Consider the following 19660-nt stretch of genomic DNA (forward strand, 5'->3'; position numbering starts at 1 on the left):
GGCCAGGGACAAACAAACCGAGGTACGTGCCCTGAGTGGGAACCAAACCCGAACTCTCTGATCCAGGGGTCGACACTCTAACCGCTGAGCCAAACCAGCCAGGGCCCCGCTGGGTTTTTTTTTCAGCAAGTTGATCAACCTGTTCTAAAATGTATCTAGAGATGCAATGGACTTACAGAAGCCAAAATGACCTTGAAGAAGAGCAAAGTTGGAGGACTTAGATACCAGATTCCAAGACTTAGGATAACATCTGCTACAGTACTTGAGAAAAAATAGACTGGTGTAAGCATAGACAAATAGACCAATGCAACAGAAACAGTTCACAAATGGACCACATATACTATCATCTGGATTATGTTAAAGGAACCAACCCAGTGACAACACAACAATGATTTCAGTAAATGCTGCTGGATCAAGGGAGTATACATTTGGAAGAAAAGTGAACAGCACCTCGTATTTCACACTGAACACAAAAACTGATGCAATATAGATTATACACATCTAAATGTCAAAGCTAAAACTAAAATTTTCTAGAGAAAAATATAAAAGACTGTCGTCATGACCTAGAGACAAACAAACAGTTCTTACATGAGGTCACAAAAACCAATAGCCATAAAATACTTCATCAATATTTAAAATGTCTGTTCATCAAAAGACTATTAAAAGAGTGAAAATGCAAACCACAGACTAGCAGAAGATATTCTCAATGCATATATCTCACAAAGCACCTTATATCTAGAATAAATAAATTAACCCTACAAACCAATAAGAAAAAGATAAAACACACCATTTAAAAATGGGGAAAAAGCCCTGGCCAGTTTGGCTCAGTGGTTAGAGCGTCGGCCCGCAGTACGAAGAGTCCCGGGTTCAGTTCCCACTAAGGGCACGTACCTCGGTTGCAGTTTGTCCCAGGTCCTGGTTGGTTGTGTGGGTGGCAGCCACTCGATGTGTCCTTTTCACGTCGATGTTTCTCTCTCTCTCTCTGTTCCTCTCTCTCCCTCCCATTCTACCTGAACAAAAAATAAAAAATATCCTCGAGTGAGGATAAAAAAAAAGGGAAAAAGACCTAAACAGGCACACCACAAAAAGAGGATGGTCTAATGTCCCACACGCATATGAAAAGACATTCAACATTGTTCATTAATAGGGAAACACAAATGAAAATCACAATAGTTTACCGCTACACCCCAGAATACTAGGTGTTGAAGAGGATACAAAGCAACTCAAACTTTCTCACACATTACTGATTAAATGGTCAACTACTTTGGAAAAGTTAAACATATGCTTATCTCATAATCCAGCAATTCCACTTCAAAGTATATACCCAAAAGAAATGGGTTCATATTTCCACAAAAACACAGGTACAAGGATGTTCATAGGAGCTTCCTACATAATAGCTAACACTGGAAACAACCCAGAGGTCCATCAAGAGAAGATGGATATGCCCTGGCCAATTTGGCTCAGCGGTTAGAGCGTCAGCCTGCGGTCCAGAGGGACCCGGGTTCGGTTCCCACTAAGGGCATATATCTCGGTTGCAGTTTGTCCCCGGCCCTGGTTGGTCTTGCGGGTGGCAGCCACTCGATGTGTCCCTTTCACGTCGATGTTTCTCTCTCTCTCTCTGTTCCTCTCTCTCCCTCCAACTCTACCTGAACAAAAAATGGAAAAATGTCCTCGGGTGAGGATAAAAAAAAAAAAAGAGAGAGAAGATGGATATATTCATCGTGATATATTCATCCAATGAAATACTGAGCCGCTAAACAAACAAACAAACAAAACACTGATAAACATAACAACATAGGTAAATGTCACAAACATTGGGTTGAATGTGAAGTAAAAAACAAACAAAAGTAATCAGTGTTGACAGGTATCAGGAGGGTGGTTACTTCCAGAGAAAGGGCAAATTGGGAAGAAGCGTGAAGGGAGCTCCAGAGCGCTTCTGCAGAGCTGGGTGGTGGTTTACATTGGGTACATACACATGTAACAAGTCATCAAGCTGCAAACTGTCCATCTATGCACTTGACTGTGTATCTCAATTATAAAAAAGAGGACTGGCTTACTTGCAAAATCCAAAAGCCTTAAGATATGGACAAAGAGGTTTTTTGGCTTTTTTATCTTCCTTGGCTTCTAGAACCCCTGCAGTAAACTGATACAGCTCTGAGGGAATCTTGGCATCTGCTCTTTCCAAGTAGCGCAGAACACCAACTGCATGGCACGCACTTCTCTCTGTCAGCAGCAAGACAGATTTGGTTCTTTTATCTCCCTGTTTTGCAGGAGAACCCTTAAAATGGGGATGAATAAAGGAAATGGATCATCCACACCAAACTGAACAATAAAACTTGGTAGATTCAGAATTTATAACACAGTGCAATATTTAAAGATAATGAAACGTAATCACACCTGTTCAGGTAAACTCTGAAAATGATCAGACATGCAATATAGGCGTCCACCAAAAATTTTGGGCGAGGAAGGAAAGCTGAAGTGAATCACACATGTGGCATCAGTGATGGCCAAGAGCGGTATGCAGTCATCAGTTAAGGCTAGAGAAAAGGATTCCAACAATTTCAAACGAGGCTAAAGTTTTACTGTACTTAAGTCTACCTAGCAATTCCAGCAACCATACTTCAATACATTTCTTTATTGCATTTTTTTCTTCATTGATTTTTCAGTGAGTGAGCGATAAAAACAATGGTGAGAGAGAACACTGATTGGCCGCCTCCTGCATGCTCCCTACTGGGGATCGGGCCCACCACCCAGGCATATGCCCTGACCAGAAATCGAACTGGCGACCTCTTGGTGCATGGGTCGACACTTAATCACTGAGCCATACCAGCCGGGCTCTTTATTGCATTTATGTTTAGATGCAAATAAACTTCATTCCCTTTTTCTTTCGAAAAAGTTTTTTATTGATTTTAGAGAGAGGAAAGGGGAGAGAAACATCAATTTGTTGTTCCACCTGCTTATGTATTCACTGGTTGATTCTTGTATGTGTCCTGGCCAGAGACTGAACCCACAACCTTGGCATATCGGGACAATGCTCTAACCAACTAAGCTATCCAGCCAGGGTTTCCCTTTTTTTTTTTTTTTTAAATATGTCACAGCCCAGTGATTACATTCCAGAGAAAAGCAGTCTCCTTTTAGCTTAGAAAAATGTCTTTTATTGCACTGGCCGGTTTGCTCAGTGGTTAGAGTATTGGTCTGCAGACCAATCAGTCAAGGGTTCGATTCCAGTCAAGGGCAGGTACTTCGGTTGTGGTTTGTCCCTGGCCCTGGTGGGGTTGTACGGGAGGCAACCAGACAATGTGTCCCTATCACATTGATGTTTCTTTCTCTTTCTCTCTGTCTCTCTCTCTCCCCCTCCCTCCCACTCTATCTGAAGAAAAATGGAAAAATATCCTCAGGTGAGGATTTAAAAAAAAAAAAAAAGTCTTTTATTGAAAATCTAGGCTGCCCGTATCTATTTTAAATGTATGTTATACATTTTTTACTTTTAAATTCCTAATATTAAATTTAACAATCATTTATATGACCTGTTTCATCACAGGCACACGTGTGTATAGAAATGAGACAGTGATCACAGTGATCCTCAAGCTGGGACTCGAGGGAGAATGTCAAGGAAGGGTTGCTGCCTAATGACCCAAGAGCCCTGGAGGACACCTAGATCCACTTGAATATTAATATTTTTTATTGATTTTTAAAGAGGAAAGGACACAGAGAGAGAAACATTGATGTGAAAGTGAAACATCAATTGGCTGCTTCCTGTACGCCCCCTACTAGGGATCGAGCCCACAACCTGGCCTGTGCCCTTACTAGGAATTGAACCGACAACCTCTTGGTGCATGGGACAACACCCACCAACTGAGCCACACCGGCCAGGGCAACATTAAAATCTTAATAGAAGTTAATTTTCATTTTGAAATTAAAATTATTAATAAATTCTCAATAAATCTGGGAAATGAGAAATTTGGAGATGAGATATATAAAAGAATTAAAAGACACAATTCCTAATAGCTCAGCCTCCTCTAAATATAAGTAGAAATTAAAACACTTACCTAATACAATATGAGAGCCAGAACTTAATTTCTTCTTCCATTGTTCTAATACACTTTTTAAATTAAAAACCATTTCCTTATGCATTTTCAAGCAAAATACTGAACTGCTTTCTACTACCTAAAGATGAAACCAAGAGGCCAGTTCACAGTCAAGAATATAAACCTGAATTTAATTGTTCTGTCAATAATTAGTATAAACCATTTAAAAGTATGTGAGGGCATTATCTCACTGATCAAATGATTCTTATAATAAAATGATTGTCAATTTAAATAAATATATTTCCAAAATGTCATTTCTTTGTGCATTAGATCCCTTTAACGCTCTGCCAAGACAAAACAAAAGCCCTGTTCCCTTTGGGGAATGTTGGCTCCAGGGAAAGGCTGTCCGACCTTCTTGGCTCCTTCCCTCAATGTCAGGCTCCTGCTACCCTTTCTCATGGGCACCACTACACTCTGTAGCAGAACCCATTCTGACTGATGTGGACCTTGTAAAATGTTGTTCCCATCAAGTATTTAACTCCCTCAGTCATTCTCTGATGACTCGAGATCCAATCGCAGTTTAAGCAAACAGTAAGAACATTTATGTGTGGAAAGGCTCACCTTACACACTATTTCAGTCTCAGCTACAGAACAGGTGAAGATCAAGGTCTTTTGTGCCTGACTTGGAATTAAGTCAAGAGTTTGGAGTAAAGTAGAGGTTTTTTCACTTTCTAGGCAAAGATGTACTACCTAGTAATGAAATACAGAATAAATGTGATTTTTAGAGTGTTCAAGGTGCTTCAGTTTTACTTTTTATAGGTTATGATTTTAATAGAAAAGAATGTATAAGAAACCAGTATAAATTTAAACTCATAATTTCAGGTTTATATATGAAATTAAAGCTATAATCTTTTCATATTAACCCAGGACACAAAAGTCACTTGCTTGTGTTCATCAGCACCCTGCCACGCCCCCATGGCGCATCCTCACCTGCTGGACGTTACCATAGAGAGCAGCCTCTTCCATGGCCGTGATCACGATGTAGGGGTCATTCATGAACTCTCTGATCAAATGTTCTATGTGTCTGTTCCAACGAACTCCAACTGCAACAATCTGATGTGGGGCAGATTCCCTTTCTTCAACTTCGATATTTTTTTTGAAGTTATCTAATATTGCAAACATCTAAAAAATTTAGTGTAATTTCATTTTTTATTCTCAAAAGAGAATGATAATTAGTTTGACAGAACATAAAAAGGTAAAGGACTGCATATTTTCTGTTTTCGTAGTGGGGAAGAACTTTACAAACATAAAAGTGAAGAAAAAAGATAAAGTGTGGCTCAGTGGACTGAGCATTGTCCCAGGGACTGAGATCCTGGTTCAAGTCCTGGTCAAGGCACATGCCTGGGTTGTGGGCTTGATCCCCAGTAGGGGGTGTGCAAGAGGCAGCCGATCCCTGTTTCTCTCCCACACTGATATTTCCTCCGTACCCGCAGGCCGACGCTCTAACCGCTGAGCCAAACCGGCCAGGGCCCACACTGATATTTCTATCTCTCTCTTCCTTCCTCTCTCTCTAAAAAAATCAATAAAACATATTTAAAATAAATAATGTCCAGAGAATTCAATGCCATATGGCCAGTAGAATAGTGACAATACAATGCCATTTATTAAAAAATGCAAGTTACAAATTAGCAGAGAAAGGTACTAACAGTGTTCATTCCTATAACACAGGAGTTATAAAAAGGAAAAAAAATACTCCAAATGGCAATAGTGATCACCTTTGAGTGTAAGATTGTGGGTGTCAAAGTTTTTCAAGTGCTCTTTTCTCAGGTTTTCTAATACAGAAATTGGTTTCATGGTCAGAAAAGTATTAATTAAATAATCTAGAAAACCTCATAGAAAAGAATTTTCGCTTTTCAAAGAGAAATACAGCACAGGGAAGAAAATTTCAGATAAATGTCTCTCTTCTTAATCACAGAAACTAAAGGGAACATTTTTTAGATTAACCAGCTTCTACCACAGAGAGACAACTTTTCTTGAAGCCTAAACACAGCGAACAGTTGAATTGTACGTACCTCTGAGTGGTGACATTTAAATGGTACCACACTTACCTGTTCGTTAGCTTCAGAGAGCAACACTTCCACCTCATTTTGGCCAAAATGAGGTGACAGAGTCTGAGCAGTAACAAGCTCTGATATTTGAGAAGTCTTAGGAGGCTATGTGGTGTTGTGACAATTACATCACCTATATTTTAAAAGGAAAAAACATTTTAGATTTTCTGCAGGTTTTTCTAACATTTGCTTTCCTAAGATTCCACATACTTCCTAGAAATGCCTTCTAATAAAGAAAAACTGTTTTTCTTCCTCAGGTGGGTGAGACAAGAACTTTACCTGCACAGCTAACAACCCCTGTGACTATCTGATTAAGTACCTGGGCTCCCCCAAGTTCTGCACAACTGAAAGACAGGGAGGGTGTTAGTCAACATCTAACAAACAACAGGTGTTCAGTAGATAGTTGATCAATGAATGAAATCACATAGTTTTCTCTTTTTTTCCACAAAGGTAAGGCCAGACCATCTATACCCACTGGTAACTGACGGGCAATCTGAACTAGTGACCGTCAGCGGCAGCTACACTGTCCATGACACGTGCAGCCCCAGGCCTGCCTGGGTAGGGTTCCGCTGTGCTCTGTAAGGAAAACCAAAGGGCTTGGAAGGATGCTTACACCCCCTTGGAAGCTTCATATTTTTGGCTTCATCTTTGTGGAGTCCAATTGTTAATAACATAGGATGGAGAGGCCTGGAGGATACGCTATAGTCTCCCAATAATTCAAAAATAAATTGGGCCTTTTTCCACCCCGGACACACGATGACTGCCAGAGGCTGCAAAGACAAATTCACATAATTTTGGACAAAAGTTAGGCATCAAACACAATATCTGTGAAGCATGTAGAACATCTTTGTCCAGAGTAAGCACTACATGAATTTTTACCATTATCATCACATAGGTCTGGAAGGTTAAAATATTTCATTAGAATGGATTTAGACACATTGACTCGGATATTCCTGGGGCTTAAACTAAGCACTTCATCATAAGTATTAATTCATCTAGTCCTTAATACACTCTCACAGGACAGGACCTATCACTACCTCATGTGACAGAGGAGGGGTCTAAGGCACAGAGGTGGTCAGCTGCCCAGAGCTGCACACGAGGTAGCAACAAGATCTGAAACCAGGCAGACTGGCTCTAGAGCTCCTTCCTAACTAAGCTCAAGGGTGAACAAACTGCTTCCTGAAAGGTTTAAAAAAGGTTAACATCTCTTCCTTAGGAGACTGAGCTTCTTACAGCACCATCTGAGCCCTGCCCTCCACTGACCCACAGGTATCTCCTGAAGGTACACAGTCTGGCAAACACCTTCCTGCACACCTGCCCTCGATTAACTGAAGACAAGCTCGAGCCTCCCTTTCCTTTCCACAGATCCAGGTGAGCGCCAGCTTCCAGGTGTCAGGCCTAAAAGCAGGCTGACCAGGGAGACGGAGAAAAAGGGCTCAGGAGACAAGACCTGGACATCCCTTCCTGGCCTAGCCAGGGTTCTATCTCCACACAAGCTGCATCCATGAACATGGGTCAGCCGCTAACTAATTGAGGGATATAAATGCATCCATTTAGTTTTATTAAATCTATACATAATGACAGCCAATGCAGATTTCCAAAGGAAAATCAGTGATTTACCTAGCACAATTAAAAACATAAAGTAGTATCTTTTCTAAAATGCAATTCTCAGGGACTTTTCGTACTGCTCTTTTTCACCCTGTAGTGAGTGGTAGAACAATCTGTAGTGTGTCCTTTGGGAGGGGATCTGAGCAAAGGCCACACCCAGTAAAGCAGATGTCACCACCCCACTATCATGTGATCCTCACACCTCATATTTCCCTCCTTTCCATCGTCCTTCTCAGCTCTTTTCAGATTCTGGCACATGGGAAAAATAAAGTGGGTTTATACACCAGTGTGGGGGTGCTATGAAACTATTTGAGAGAATAAGAGATGACAGAAAACCTACATTCTAATCTCACCTCGTGTCACACTTGTCACCTGTTAAGAATTTATACCATTAACTTTCCATAAATTTAATTTTCTCATCTATAAGATGGTGAAAATACATGGCCTAACCATTTCATGGGGTTGCCGTGACAATCAGATAAATTACACCAGTGAAAAAATTTTTTTGATCCTCACCCGAGGACATGTTTGCATTTATCTTCAGATAGAGCAGGAAGGAGAGAGGGGGAAAGAGGGAGAAACATCGATGTGAAAGAGACACATCGAGTGGCTGCCACTCACACGACGCCAACTGGGGCCGGGGACAAACTGCAACCGAGGTACATGCCCTTAGTGGGAACCGAACCCGGGTCTCTCTGGTCCACAGGCTGACAGTCTAACCGCTGAGCCAAACTGGCCAAAGCCCAGTGAAATATTTTTTGTAAACTATATATTTATCTCTAAAAGCTGGACTCAGCAGATGGCTCACAACTGGGGTGCAACAGTGAGAACAGTATGAGAAAATCAAGAACTGTGGTAGAAGTTTCTCAAAGGACAGTTTGTCCTGCCAGTTTGTACACCAAATGATTCATGCAACCTAAATTTTACCAAAGGTAGGTGTAAATTTTAAAATAAAGGTTTAATCCAATTTGTTGTAAAAATTGTCTTCAACTTACTCCGTTTCTACTTGGTAATGACTTGTAGCAGCCTCCTATTTGCAAAATCGTAAGCACTGGTGGAAGGTACAACAAAGGGTCAGTTCCACACTGAGAAATGACAACCACATCACAGCCACGTGCTATGGGAGGCCAAGAGTAAGATTCAGTGTGGCTAGGTCCCAGAAACTTATTTCTTTGAAGAGCCTACAAAAAAACATCAACAACCACAAACCACAATAAAGGAAAGAAAAAGAAAAACCCATTTACCCAACAGGTACACATGGCTCAACCTGGCATTTTCCAAGACCTAACTTTGTAAGCCCCGCTGAATCTTTTCCAGCACCCAAGTCCTGCTCGAAGATTCTTGCATTTCTAGGCTCCAAATTAAAGAATCCAACAGGCAGGCCACTAACCAACCAGAGCGAGGATGTGGCTGCTGCTCCTCTGCAAAGCTATCAAGTGCATCAGCTTCACTTGCAAATCTTTTAAAAACATGCCTTTACTTGCTTGATTTTTGTTACTGTCACTAAAACCTCTCAAATGTTCCAGTTCTGAGTTCTCCAGCCACACTGGTACTCTTTTCCAAAAGGCAGACCTCGTTAGCACCAGGATCTCCATGAAGTGCCCTCCCCAGGCCCTGAACCACCTGCAAGCAGGACTGACCCTGCTCCTCCCCTGGTATGCAGCTGTCATCCTGGGAGCTCCCTGCACCATCAACCTTTCATCTACAACTCATGCTACCTCTCATGCTGTCCTCTTCCTTGTTTACTTTCTTGCGTTGGTGGAGAACACATTTCAGTAGCTTCTTGAGAAAGGGTACGGAGGAAGTACATTTGAGACTCTGCATGCCTGAACATATCTTCCTTCTATCCTCACATTTTGATGGTTTAAGTATAGCCCTCTAAGTTAGAAATCACTTTTTATTAGGATTTTGGAGTCAGTGCTCCCCTGGTGTTACTGTGAAGTCTGAAACCGTTCTGATCCCTGATCCTGAGTGTGGGACCAGTGTCTTCTCTCTGGAATCGTTCATGGTCTCTGAACCCTGCCAGGTTAAATGCTTCACCACCACACGCCTATTGTCTTTCCCTCAGTTGTGCTGGGACTGTGGCAGGTCAATTCCTCAACCTGGAGAGTCACAGCCACTGAGTCTAGAAATTATTCATGTGTTGCTCTTAGAATTTTCTGCCCTTTTCCTTCCTTTCTAGAAATCCTATTGCAGACACTGGAGCCCAAATTAACACTCATTTTTTCTTTTCCTCCCTATTTCTCTCTCTCTGCCTTTCATTCTACTTGCTGATAGTTGACTCCATTTTCTCTCTCAAATCAACTATTGATTTTCATTTCAATAACATGATGAACTTCCAAGAACCTATTTTTTATTCTATTATTTTTCTACAGTGCCCTGTTATTATTAAATACATATACCTTATCTCTGAGGATATTTAATTTCTAATGTTTCCTTCTACTCCCTACATTGTTTATTTACTTCAGGGTTTGTTTGGGTGTTTTTTATTCCTTGGGTGATGGCTTTCCTCAAATACCCAATGATCCTTGGTTCTGTTCACCGTGGAGGAGGAATTAAAAACTGGCTAGCAGCCCTGTGGGCAGGGCAAGGCTCAGCACCGTGTGAGAGTCACAATCACCGAAGGAAGACGGGGCAGCAAGCAGACTGGGAGATTTGCACTGGGAGAATTCCAAACCGCATCATCTAAAGGTCATTCTCTAAAGCCATTCAGTTTCTCCAAAAAGAGCCTTCACTCTCCTTCCTAAGAAACTGTGGATGTTCAGAAAACAGGGCAGGAATGTCCATGACCTCAGCCCTTCCCTGCTTCCCCGGGTGTCAGGCACACTGCTGCCTATTTCTATTGCCCAAAAGCCTGTGCAAAGCTCTTGTCCACTGAAGACTTCACTGTCATTCTATTCACCCTTGTGGTTTTATCTTTTTTTTTTTTTAATATATTTTAAAATTTTTGTGTTATCAAGAAGGAAGCAGATAAATATATATAATCAATTTACTAAATGAAACCACAGGTCTATAAAGCAATTTTGAAAAGAATGCTAAGAAAGATATCAAAATCGCCCTGGCAACTTGTTTCTTCCAAGCCCCCTTCCACAGGCACATTTGAAAACTTATTTCAGAAAAGCACTTACAGTTACACAATGGTTTCTCCATAAAAGAATTAGTCACTTGTAAGAAGTTAACCTGGACTTAAGAATAAATAAGAAATTAGAAAAAAAAGCTTAAAAGAGAATTTCAAAAGCAAAGAAATTATACAAATGCAACTTCAGTAGAAGCGTTTATTGACAGTCCTTCCACACTCGGGCAGGTCGGCAGTCCTCGCTGAGTCTGGTTTTAGGAGCACTGTTACCTTTTTCAGGTCCGCCGAGAGCGGTGCCGTGTCGAGGGAGAAGCAGGGCTCCACCCTGTTCCAAAGCACAGTGGAGGGCTGCTGCGAGCCGGACTTCAACCTCTGCAACTAGAGAATATGCACGTTAGACGGTTCTGCCCTGTGGTATAAGCATCAAGTATCGAGAACTTCATGGAAATGAAAAGACAAGAGTTTGATTTCAATGTAAAAACCTAGGTATGTATGCTTATCAAAAACCACCAAAACTACCAAATGAAAGGAAGATGTTCTATTATCTCCACTCCCAAAAACCCCACAATTTTTCTAAAGGACTAATTCACTAAACAATTTATAAAAGGATGCCTTCAGGTAAAGTCTCCAATTGTAGGGGTTTCTCTTCTCATCTCAAGTTTAGACTTAAAAAATAAAGTTTTCTTTCTTTCTTTACTTTTTTAAGAGTTGTAATACCTGCTGCAGGTCAGAGAGTCCATCAGCTCTCAAAGGATCAGGATTTAAAAACTGCAGTAATCTGTAAAATAATTAAAAGAACAATCTGAAAGAAAAAAAGTGTCTATTTCTTTTAGTTAATATTTGAATTCTTCCTTGAGAGAGGTGAAGTGAACCATGTAGCCCAAGGCACAGTATGAACTTACTGCTTGTTCTGTTTTGCCTGTTCACTGTGCTACAAAGGCCACTGTGGTCATGCCAGTCCCATGCTTCCCCCACCCCCACCCTAAGCCTCAGGCTGTGGACACAGAACTGACCATCTGAGCAAGGAGAAAGACTGCATGATCACCAGGTCATTACAATCTCTAAAATGTCCATTGTGTTCTTCCTTCTTTGCTGTTTAATCTTGAATGCTTCCAACCTCCCTGGAACCCACAGAGGACTGATGCAGTATGATCAGTGGGTTCTACATAAAGGGCATTCAGCCACATAGGAGATAAGATATATCCTTGTAATATAAAACTAGAAGGCAATGGAGTTGTCTCAGGGTTAATTTACTAAGTAATACTTTAATATAATAAAAGAAAGCAATGGTCCAGCCGGTGTGGCTCAGTGGTTGAGCATCGACCCATGCATCAAGAGGTCGCTGGTTCGATTCCCGGTCAGGGTACATGCCCAGGTTGTGGCCCTTGATTCCCAGTGGGGGGCATGCAGGAGGCAGCCAATCCATGTACTCTCTCTTCAATGTTTCTATCTCTTTCTCTCCCTCTCATTTCCTTTCTCTTCTAAAATCAATAAAGGAAAAAAAAATTTTTGAATTAAGAAAAAAAAAAAGCAATGAGCTATATGGATAATGCCAGGTCTTTTGTTCCAAGGAAAATAACCCTGTAGCACCACAGCTTTTAGGAACTATAGTGGAGGGATGCCCTGGGAGGAGGATGTCAACCGAGGCGCCCCCAGATCTGTGGACGCCATGGCAGCCTTCAGAACTCCTGGCCTTGAAACAGCATAGGAGCTCCTGCTGGGTGAGACAACACTACAGGGCCACAGTGTGGCCTCTGGGAAGTTGGGGAGCCTGAATGACTGCATGGTCAACACCCTCCCCCCGAACATCCCAAGCTAATTAGTGAACAGCATGACCTATACCCACTTCTGAACTGCCTGAAATTTTGTCACTCTGGTAGCTTCAGAGTGACAAAGTTTGAAAATCATTAACACTTAAGTATAAAAACCATTTTGATAGCTTCAGAACAACCTCACTACTTAAAATGTAAGACTGTTCTTATTTTTTACTTTTCCATTGATTTTAGAGAAAGAGGAAGGGAGATAGAGAGAAACATTGATCAGTCACCTCCTGTACGCACCTGACCAGAGATTGAACCCACAACCTGGTAATGGGCCCCGACTGAGAATCAAATCCACGAGCTTTTGGAGCATGGGATGACACTCCAACCAACCGAGCCACACCAGCCAGGGCTAGAAGAGTGTTTTTAGGCTGGTATAGTAAGAAATCTTAAAAGTATTAAAATATTTTGTAGATTAAACAAGTATACAATGCCCGGCCAGCATGGCTCAGTGGTTGAGCACTGATCTTTGTACCAAGAGGTCGCCGGTTTGATTCCCGGTCAGGGCACATGCCCAGGTTATAGGTCAAACCTCCATGCAGGAGGCAGCCAATCAATGTTCCCTCTCATCAATGTCTCTCTCTTTCCTTTTCCCTTCCTCTCTCTCTAATATCAATAAACAAAAAATTTTTTAATAAAAAATAATTTAAGCCCTGGCCAGTTTGGCTCAGCAGTTGGAGTATTGGACCATGGACCAGAGAGTCCCAGGTTCGGTTCCCGCTAAGGGCACGTACCTTGGTTGCAGTTGTCCCCGGCCCTGGTTGGTCGTGCGAGTGGCAACCACTCGATGTGTCCCTTTCACGTCGATGTTTCTCTCTCTTCCTTCCTCCCTCCCGCTCTATCTGAAGATAAATGTAAGAATGTCCTCGGGCGAGGATTAAAAAATAAATAAATACATAATAATTTAAAAAGTACAAAATAAAGTTATTACTCTATTGTTAATTTGTAACTGAGTATGTCCTGACTTGGACAGGAGAAAAAAAATTTCCCCAAGTTTTGCACTGCAAATAATTAAACAGTTTCTCAAGCAGGTGATAAGCCTATTTAACATCACAAAACTAGAAAGAAAGCAAACACCAATCCATGTAAAATCAAAACCCAAAAAAGATCAACTTGATCTAATTTGTTTCATAAAATTATTTACTCCACCAAGAGAATCAGGCAGGGGAGGTAGAAAATACCTGTTTACAGTGGAAGGAAAATTAAAACAGAAAAATCTACCCTATGTAAATGAAAAAGAAAAAAAACTAACTTCAAAGCCCACAGAAGCCAGTGTATGTATATTTTTTAATGGGAATGCAGGTTTGAAATGTATAATAAAATTGTATGTAAATTCTTCCTGCTTACAATTTTATCACAACTATTTCAATAAAAAATTTAGGCCAAGAAAAAATTCGTACTTTACACAGCCATTCTTCTCATTATATTCTTTCTTCTCAGCCAGTCTAAGTGGTTTTTCATTTGACTTCTGACATAAAGCACTAGAAATAAAAAAAACATTAAAAATTCTAAACCCATTTACCCCAATCCTGAAAATATCTTTATTTCCTGGGAGAACATCTGAAAGTACCACTGAGGCTGACGGCCTTGGCGGCCCGCCAGTTCTGCCCTCCACGCAGACCGCGCACGCACCACCCCGCGCCTTCACCTGCTGCCCGAGGCCCGGCACCTCGGCGTCGGCATGCCGGCCACGCGCTCGGCCACGCGCTCCCACACGTACCTGCCGCCGCCCCACCCCGGCTCGTGGCTGGCGCAGGGCGGCCCGTTCCAGGCCTGCTCGCCGTCCTACCACCTGTACTACAGCGCACCGGCTGGCTCCTACCAGTTCTCCATGGCGCCCTGCACCAACGCGTCCACCGGTCCGGCGCTGCTCAACCCCAGCCCCCCCGAACAAGAGCGACACCGTGGAGGCCGAGGGCAGCCACAGCAACTGGCCCACCAACATGGCGCCCCTGCGCGCCTGGAGGAGGCCGTGGTGGCCCTACAGAGCGCCGGCCACTGCGCCTGCGCCCGCCGCCTGGCCGTCCCACCACGTGGTCGCGCTGGGAGGCACACAGGAAGATTCCAGAGGGAAACTGTGAATGCTTCTGATTTAGCAATGCTATGAATAAAAGAAAGATTTTTATACCCTTAAAAAATATATATTGATGACACGTTAAAGTTGACAATGGAAAGACTATCTTTATCACGGGTTGAAAGATTCAGTATTGTTAAGAGGACCATTATCTCCAAATTGATTTATAGTTTCAGTATAAGTAATCTCAAGCAAAATTTCTGCACAAAAACTCTGTGAAGAAAAAACAAAGTTGGAGGACTAATGCTATCCAATTTCAAGTAGATAAAGCTACACTAATAAGATAGTGTGGTATTGGCCTGAAGGTAGACAAACCGATTAATGATTCAGTATGGAATGTCCAAATTAGTCTTGTACACATAGGGGCTCTTTGTTTGGTAAGCGTGCTTCTAAGTTTATGTGCTGTATATGTTGATGTCCACCTCTGTTCTGTTTCCTGCTTACAATTTTCTTCTTTTGGGGCTCCTACTGAAATGTTTTGTTTTGTTTTTTGTACAACACTACAACTTTATTCTGATTTTAAATTTTTCCTAGACTATCGCCCTATGACTATTCTCATTCTCAAGGCCAGTCTCACCATGCCCACTACTAGGGTGCATGGATCCCACTGGTGCACTGCTGAGGTGTGTGGGTCCTCAGGCACCACTGCTGCCTACTACTGTGAAGTTGGGTTACAATATGTTTTAATGGTACCGCAACATGTGTTAGATTTTTAAACAAATAGCTATAGAGCATGGGAAGGTAGAGCTCCCAAGACAGACATGCTCACTACCTTTCAGTGTCCTTGCTTTGTTTATAGCACACAGTGCTCATACTTTCCCACAAAACCATGTCCATTAGAAAAAGTTAAAACCCTGAAGGAAATAATAATGATATGCAAAAAAGAATCATGATGCACATTAAATTCAGTTCCTTGCTTTTATACTGTAATAAATTTTATCATAATTTAATGACATATATAGCCAAAAAGGTTTCATTACCTTAATATAATATTTCGATGAATTATTAATTTTTAAAAGAATGGCAACTGAATAGAATTAACTATCTCTTGATCTCTTTTCTTACAGATTAGTTAACATCAAATGTACTTCTGTTTATATACATAGATGTTAATCATCTTGTAGAATGCTGAAAAAATAATTTTGTTATTTTAATTAACTGAATTTGTCAATGATTTAGAGAAAGACATGATACTGCAACTGCAAAAGTATACTTTTTTTTTTGTACATTTGTTGCAAGATGTATGCCAATATTATGTAAATGAATCATTAAATATTTAAATGATGGTATTTCAAAAATATTAGCTTCATAAAAAATAATAATAAAGTACCACTAAGGGCTGGCCAGTTTGGCTCAGTGGTTAGAGTGTCAGTACACAGACTAAAGGGTCATGGGTTTGATTCCTGATTAAGGGCATGTACCTGGCTTCCAGGTTTGATCCCCGGCCCTGGTCAGGGTCATATGAGAGGCAACCAATTGATGTGTCTTTCTCCCATCATTGTTTCTATCTCTCTCTTCCCCTCCCTCCCTTCCACTGTATCTTTAAAAAAAAAAAAAAAAAAAAAATCAATCAATGGAAAAATAGCCTGGCGTGAGGATTGACTTAAAAAAAAAAGTACCACTAAGGAACAAGTTGATCTATGTAGGTAAATTTATGTGGGGACTAGAGCTAAGCCCCTTAAGTATAAAAACCATTTGGACAGTTCGGGTACTTGCCAAAAGGAAGTAAGTCCACCACAGCCCCTCTCTCCTACTGATTTCCGCTAGGAACTCTGGATAAAGTACAAAACTATAGGAGTGAGAAGTCAAAATGTGAAAAACAACCAGAATCATGGAGAGTTTCCTAGGTTTTTACCTTCCACTATCGCTTGGTGTTGAACTGAGGATGAACCAAGACTTGGGACAGTGTAGAAGGTTATAGAAATAAAAATCTCAGAAAAACCCTCCATTTCAAGCCAGAGAACCAGGAAGAGACTTCAAGTAGAGTGTGGAAAATCCCAACTGATTTGACCTCTTTTTCTCTCCTGGTCCTGCCCAAGACCAGCTCTGATCATTGGCAACAGCAGTGTGGTCACCTAAAGCCCTGAGAGAAAACCTCCCCCAGAGGAATTGGGGAAAAGGGACCAGGTAGTCTAAAGACTGTGTGAGGACAAGCCCAATCTTTTCTTCTCTCTTATTTCTATTGCTGTTTTGCTCCATAAGTGGCCCCAATCACACAGAAGCACATGTCAGCTTCTCTGAGAGAAATCATCTACCTAGCACAGGGAGAACAGGGAGAGGGAGCATCAAGAAAATGGTGACTATGAGAAAAATCCTGGAAAAAGAGAGAGAGTCGGGGGGTGGGGGGGAAGGATCCCCTATTATTGTTTATGACCCAAAACATAAACAAGCTCACCCAGCCCTGGCCAGTTTGGCTCAGCGGTTAGAGCGTCGGCCTGCGGTCCGGAGAGACCCCGGTTCGGTTCCCGCTAAGGGCACGTACTTCGGTTGCAGTTTGTCCCCGGCCCTGGTTGGTTGTGCGGGTGGCAGCCACTCGATGTGTCCCTTCACGTCGATGTTTCTATCTCTCTCCCTTCCTCTCTCTCCCTCCCACTCTATCTGTACAAAAAATGGAAAAATATCCTCGGGTGAGGATAAAAAAAATAAATAAATAAACAAGCTCACCCAAGTTGAGCATATTCAGAACAGACCAAAGACTTGGAGACTGAGCTAACAATGCAATCACCACCCACAGAAAGAAAGACAGAACTGAGGTCTGAACCTAAAGGAGTTGTTGACCTCCCACTAAAACAAATGAACAAGAAAAACAACAAAATTAATATTCTACAGAGGATTTTAACAGAAACCAGAGCCTCACATCATAATATTCAAAAGTCCAGAATATAATCCAAAATTACTCAACATACAAAGAACCAGGAAAATCAAATCAATTATCAAGGGAAAAGATAATCAACTGGTGCCAACCTCAAGATGGCCCAGAAGTGGGAATTATCAAGCAGTGATTACAACCATGCTCCATTAGAAAAGGTCAGCACTCTTGAATAGAACAAAAGTTTTCAGCAAACAAATACAAACTATAACAAATGAAATTTTTAGAACTAAAAATATAATATGCAAAAAATTTCACTGGATAGGCTAAATAGCAGAATGAAGATGACAAAAAAAATAAGTTAACAGATAAGTAGAATTACTAATCAGAAGAATAGCAAAAAAAAGTTTTAAAAAATGAACAGATTCTCAGGTACCTTTTGGATAATATACAAAAGCTCTGACCATTTGTCTCATCAGTCTCAAAAGAAGAGGAGGAAGAGATGGGTGCAGAAAAAATATTTGTAGAGTAACTGCTGAATACACCTCAAATTCAATGAAAGACAGAAGCCTACAAATAAAGAACCCCAAACACAAGAAACGTGAGAGAAATGACACCAAGGCATATAATAATTAAACTGCTCAAAGCAGTATAAACAGAAAATCTTAAAAGCAGTCAGAGGGAAAAGATGACAATATATTTTATCCATTCACCCATCCGTTACATCAAGGCAGCTTCAATGGACCCACCTTAGGAAACAACTTTGTATGACAAGGTAACAGGAGACTCCAGAGCCACTACCAGTTTTTGGTCAATTGTACTAACCAGTTATCACAACATATTTCTTTTAAATTAATATATATTTTATCAACATTTCCAGGGCTAGTCTTTTTTCAAAATTGAATACTTCCCTATCACCAATCTTATACACTATATAAGACAATATTATACTTAAGTCTCTAGTCAATTTATACTAAATTTTCAAATCATACCTGGCTGCTGGTATATCTGGATCAGCATATATGGTTATGCCTCTTTTTGTTGGCCAGTACGCTGAAGATTCAACACACTGTTAAAAAAAAAAACACATTTTTTTATGTCAGAAAGAATATGTATGCTAGCAAAATATATATTCTTGAGGAATCAAAATTCCATGGGGCCCTGGCCAGTGAGGCTCAGTGGGTTGAGCGTCATCCCATGCACTGAAAATTCAATGAGAATTTGTCTCATAAACAGCCATCTAATTTTCAGACAACACAGACATGAAGAAACGAAGAACTGATTATGCCATTGCCATAACCACTAGATTGAAGTGTCCACATAGCAGGGAGCTGGCCTTTCAGTATTTAAAATGTCCTGTAATAACTTTCACCTGTTTTATCAAAGGGACTAGAAGGACAGGGTAGTCTTGAATATAACTATTATAGTGTTCCATAATCCCAGAATTTCACACCCTTGTTAAAATGAGGCTCAATACCTGATTTTACAGACAGGCCAGTAGGCCAAGAACAAGGAGGGAGCTGGCGTTCTTGTTCTTTTGAAACAGAGCAAACATGCAAACTGTATTTTTTCATGAATGGAACTATCATAGCCAAAGATTCTTTTAACAGAAAACATACTTTTGGTTCCTAGATTTTAAAGAAGAATATTCTAAAATTAACAGTATATAAAATTTACATTTAATGAGCATTTAAAAATACAACCTTAGGTACATCTTTTAAAGAGATGCACTGTTGTTTCTTTTCAGATATTTTTTTAGGTGAACCACTCAAGGAATCCATTTTACATTTTACAGTTTTATCTGAAAAATAAAGATAGTCATAAAGTGTTATTAATAAGTAGGAAAGATGAAAAAAATTATAATTTTAAAGTGTAATAAAAAATCTTAATACATAAAATTATTATGAAATAGGCTTTTATAGTAAATCTAACTTGAGGAAATTTAAAAATCTAGTTTCAACCCTTATTAAAAAATGCTTTTAAGAATTCCTTTAGCCCTGGCCGGTTTGGCTCAGCGGTTGGAGCGTCCGCCTGCGGTCTGGAGAGACCCCGGTTCGGTTCCCGCTAAGGGCATGTACCTCGGTTGCAGTTTGTCCCCGGCCCTGGTTGGTCGTGCGGGTGGCAGCCACTCGATGTG

At 40.9% G+C, this 19660-nt stretch overlaps 1 protein-coding gene across 1 annotated transcript in view; it reads right to left on the reverse strand.

Annotated features, from left to right (window-relative positions):
* The window catches only part of TDRD12 (tudor domain containing 12), a 71968-nt gene that overhangs the window by 20038 nt on the left and 32270 nt on the right, over nucleotides 1-19660 (reverse strand). Inside the window, 14 exon segments of the mRNA XM_036275378.1 lie at nucleotides 2058-2278; nucleotides 2398-2537; nucleotides 4050-4167; nucleotides 4650-4778; nucleotides 5019-5210; nucleotides 6137-6175; nucleotides 6178-6269; nucleotides 6750-6906; nucleotides 8740-8925; nucleotides 11091-11198; nucleotides 11538-11598; nucleotides 14041-14121; nucleotides 18516-18592; nucleotides 19227-19324. Coding sequence (XP_036131271.1) covers nucleotides 2058-2278; nucleotides 2398-2537; nucleotides 4050-4167; nucleotides 4650-4778; nucleotides 5019-5210; nucleotides 6137-6175; nucleotides 6178-6269; nucleotides 6750-6906; nucleotides 8740-8925; nucleotides 11091-11198; nucleotides 11538-11598; nucleotides 14041-14121; nucleotides 18516-18592; nucleotides 19227-19324 — 1699 coding nt within the window.

The sequence above is a fragment of the Molossus molossus genome, unplaced genomic scaffold, assembly GCF_014108415.1.
Source record: "Molossus molossus isolate mMolMol1 unplaced genomic scaffold, mMolMol1.p scaffold_m16_p_21, whole genome shotgun sequence".
NCBI classification, from domain to species: domain Eukaryota; kingdom Metazoa; phylum Chordata; class Mammalia; order Chiroptera; family Molossidae; genus Molossus; species Molossus molossus.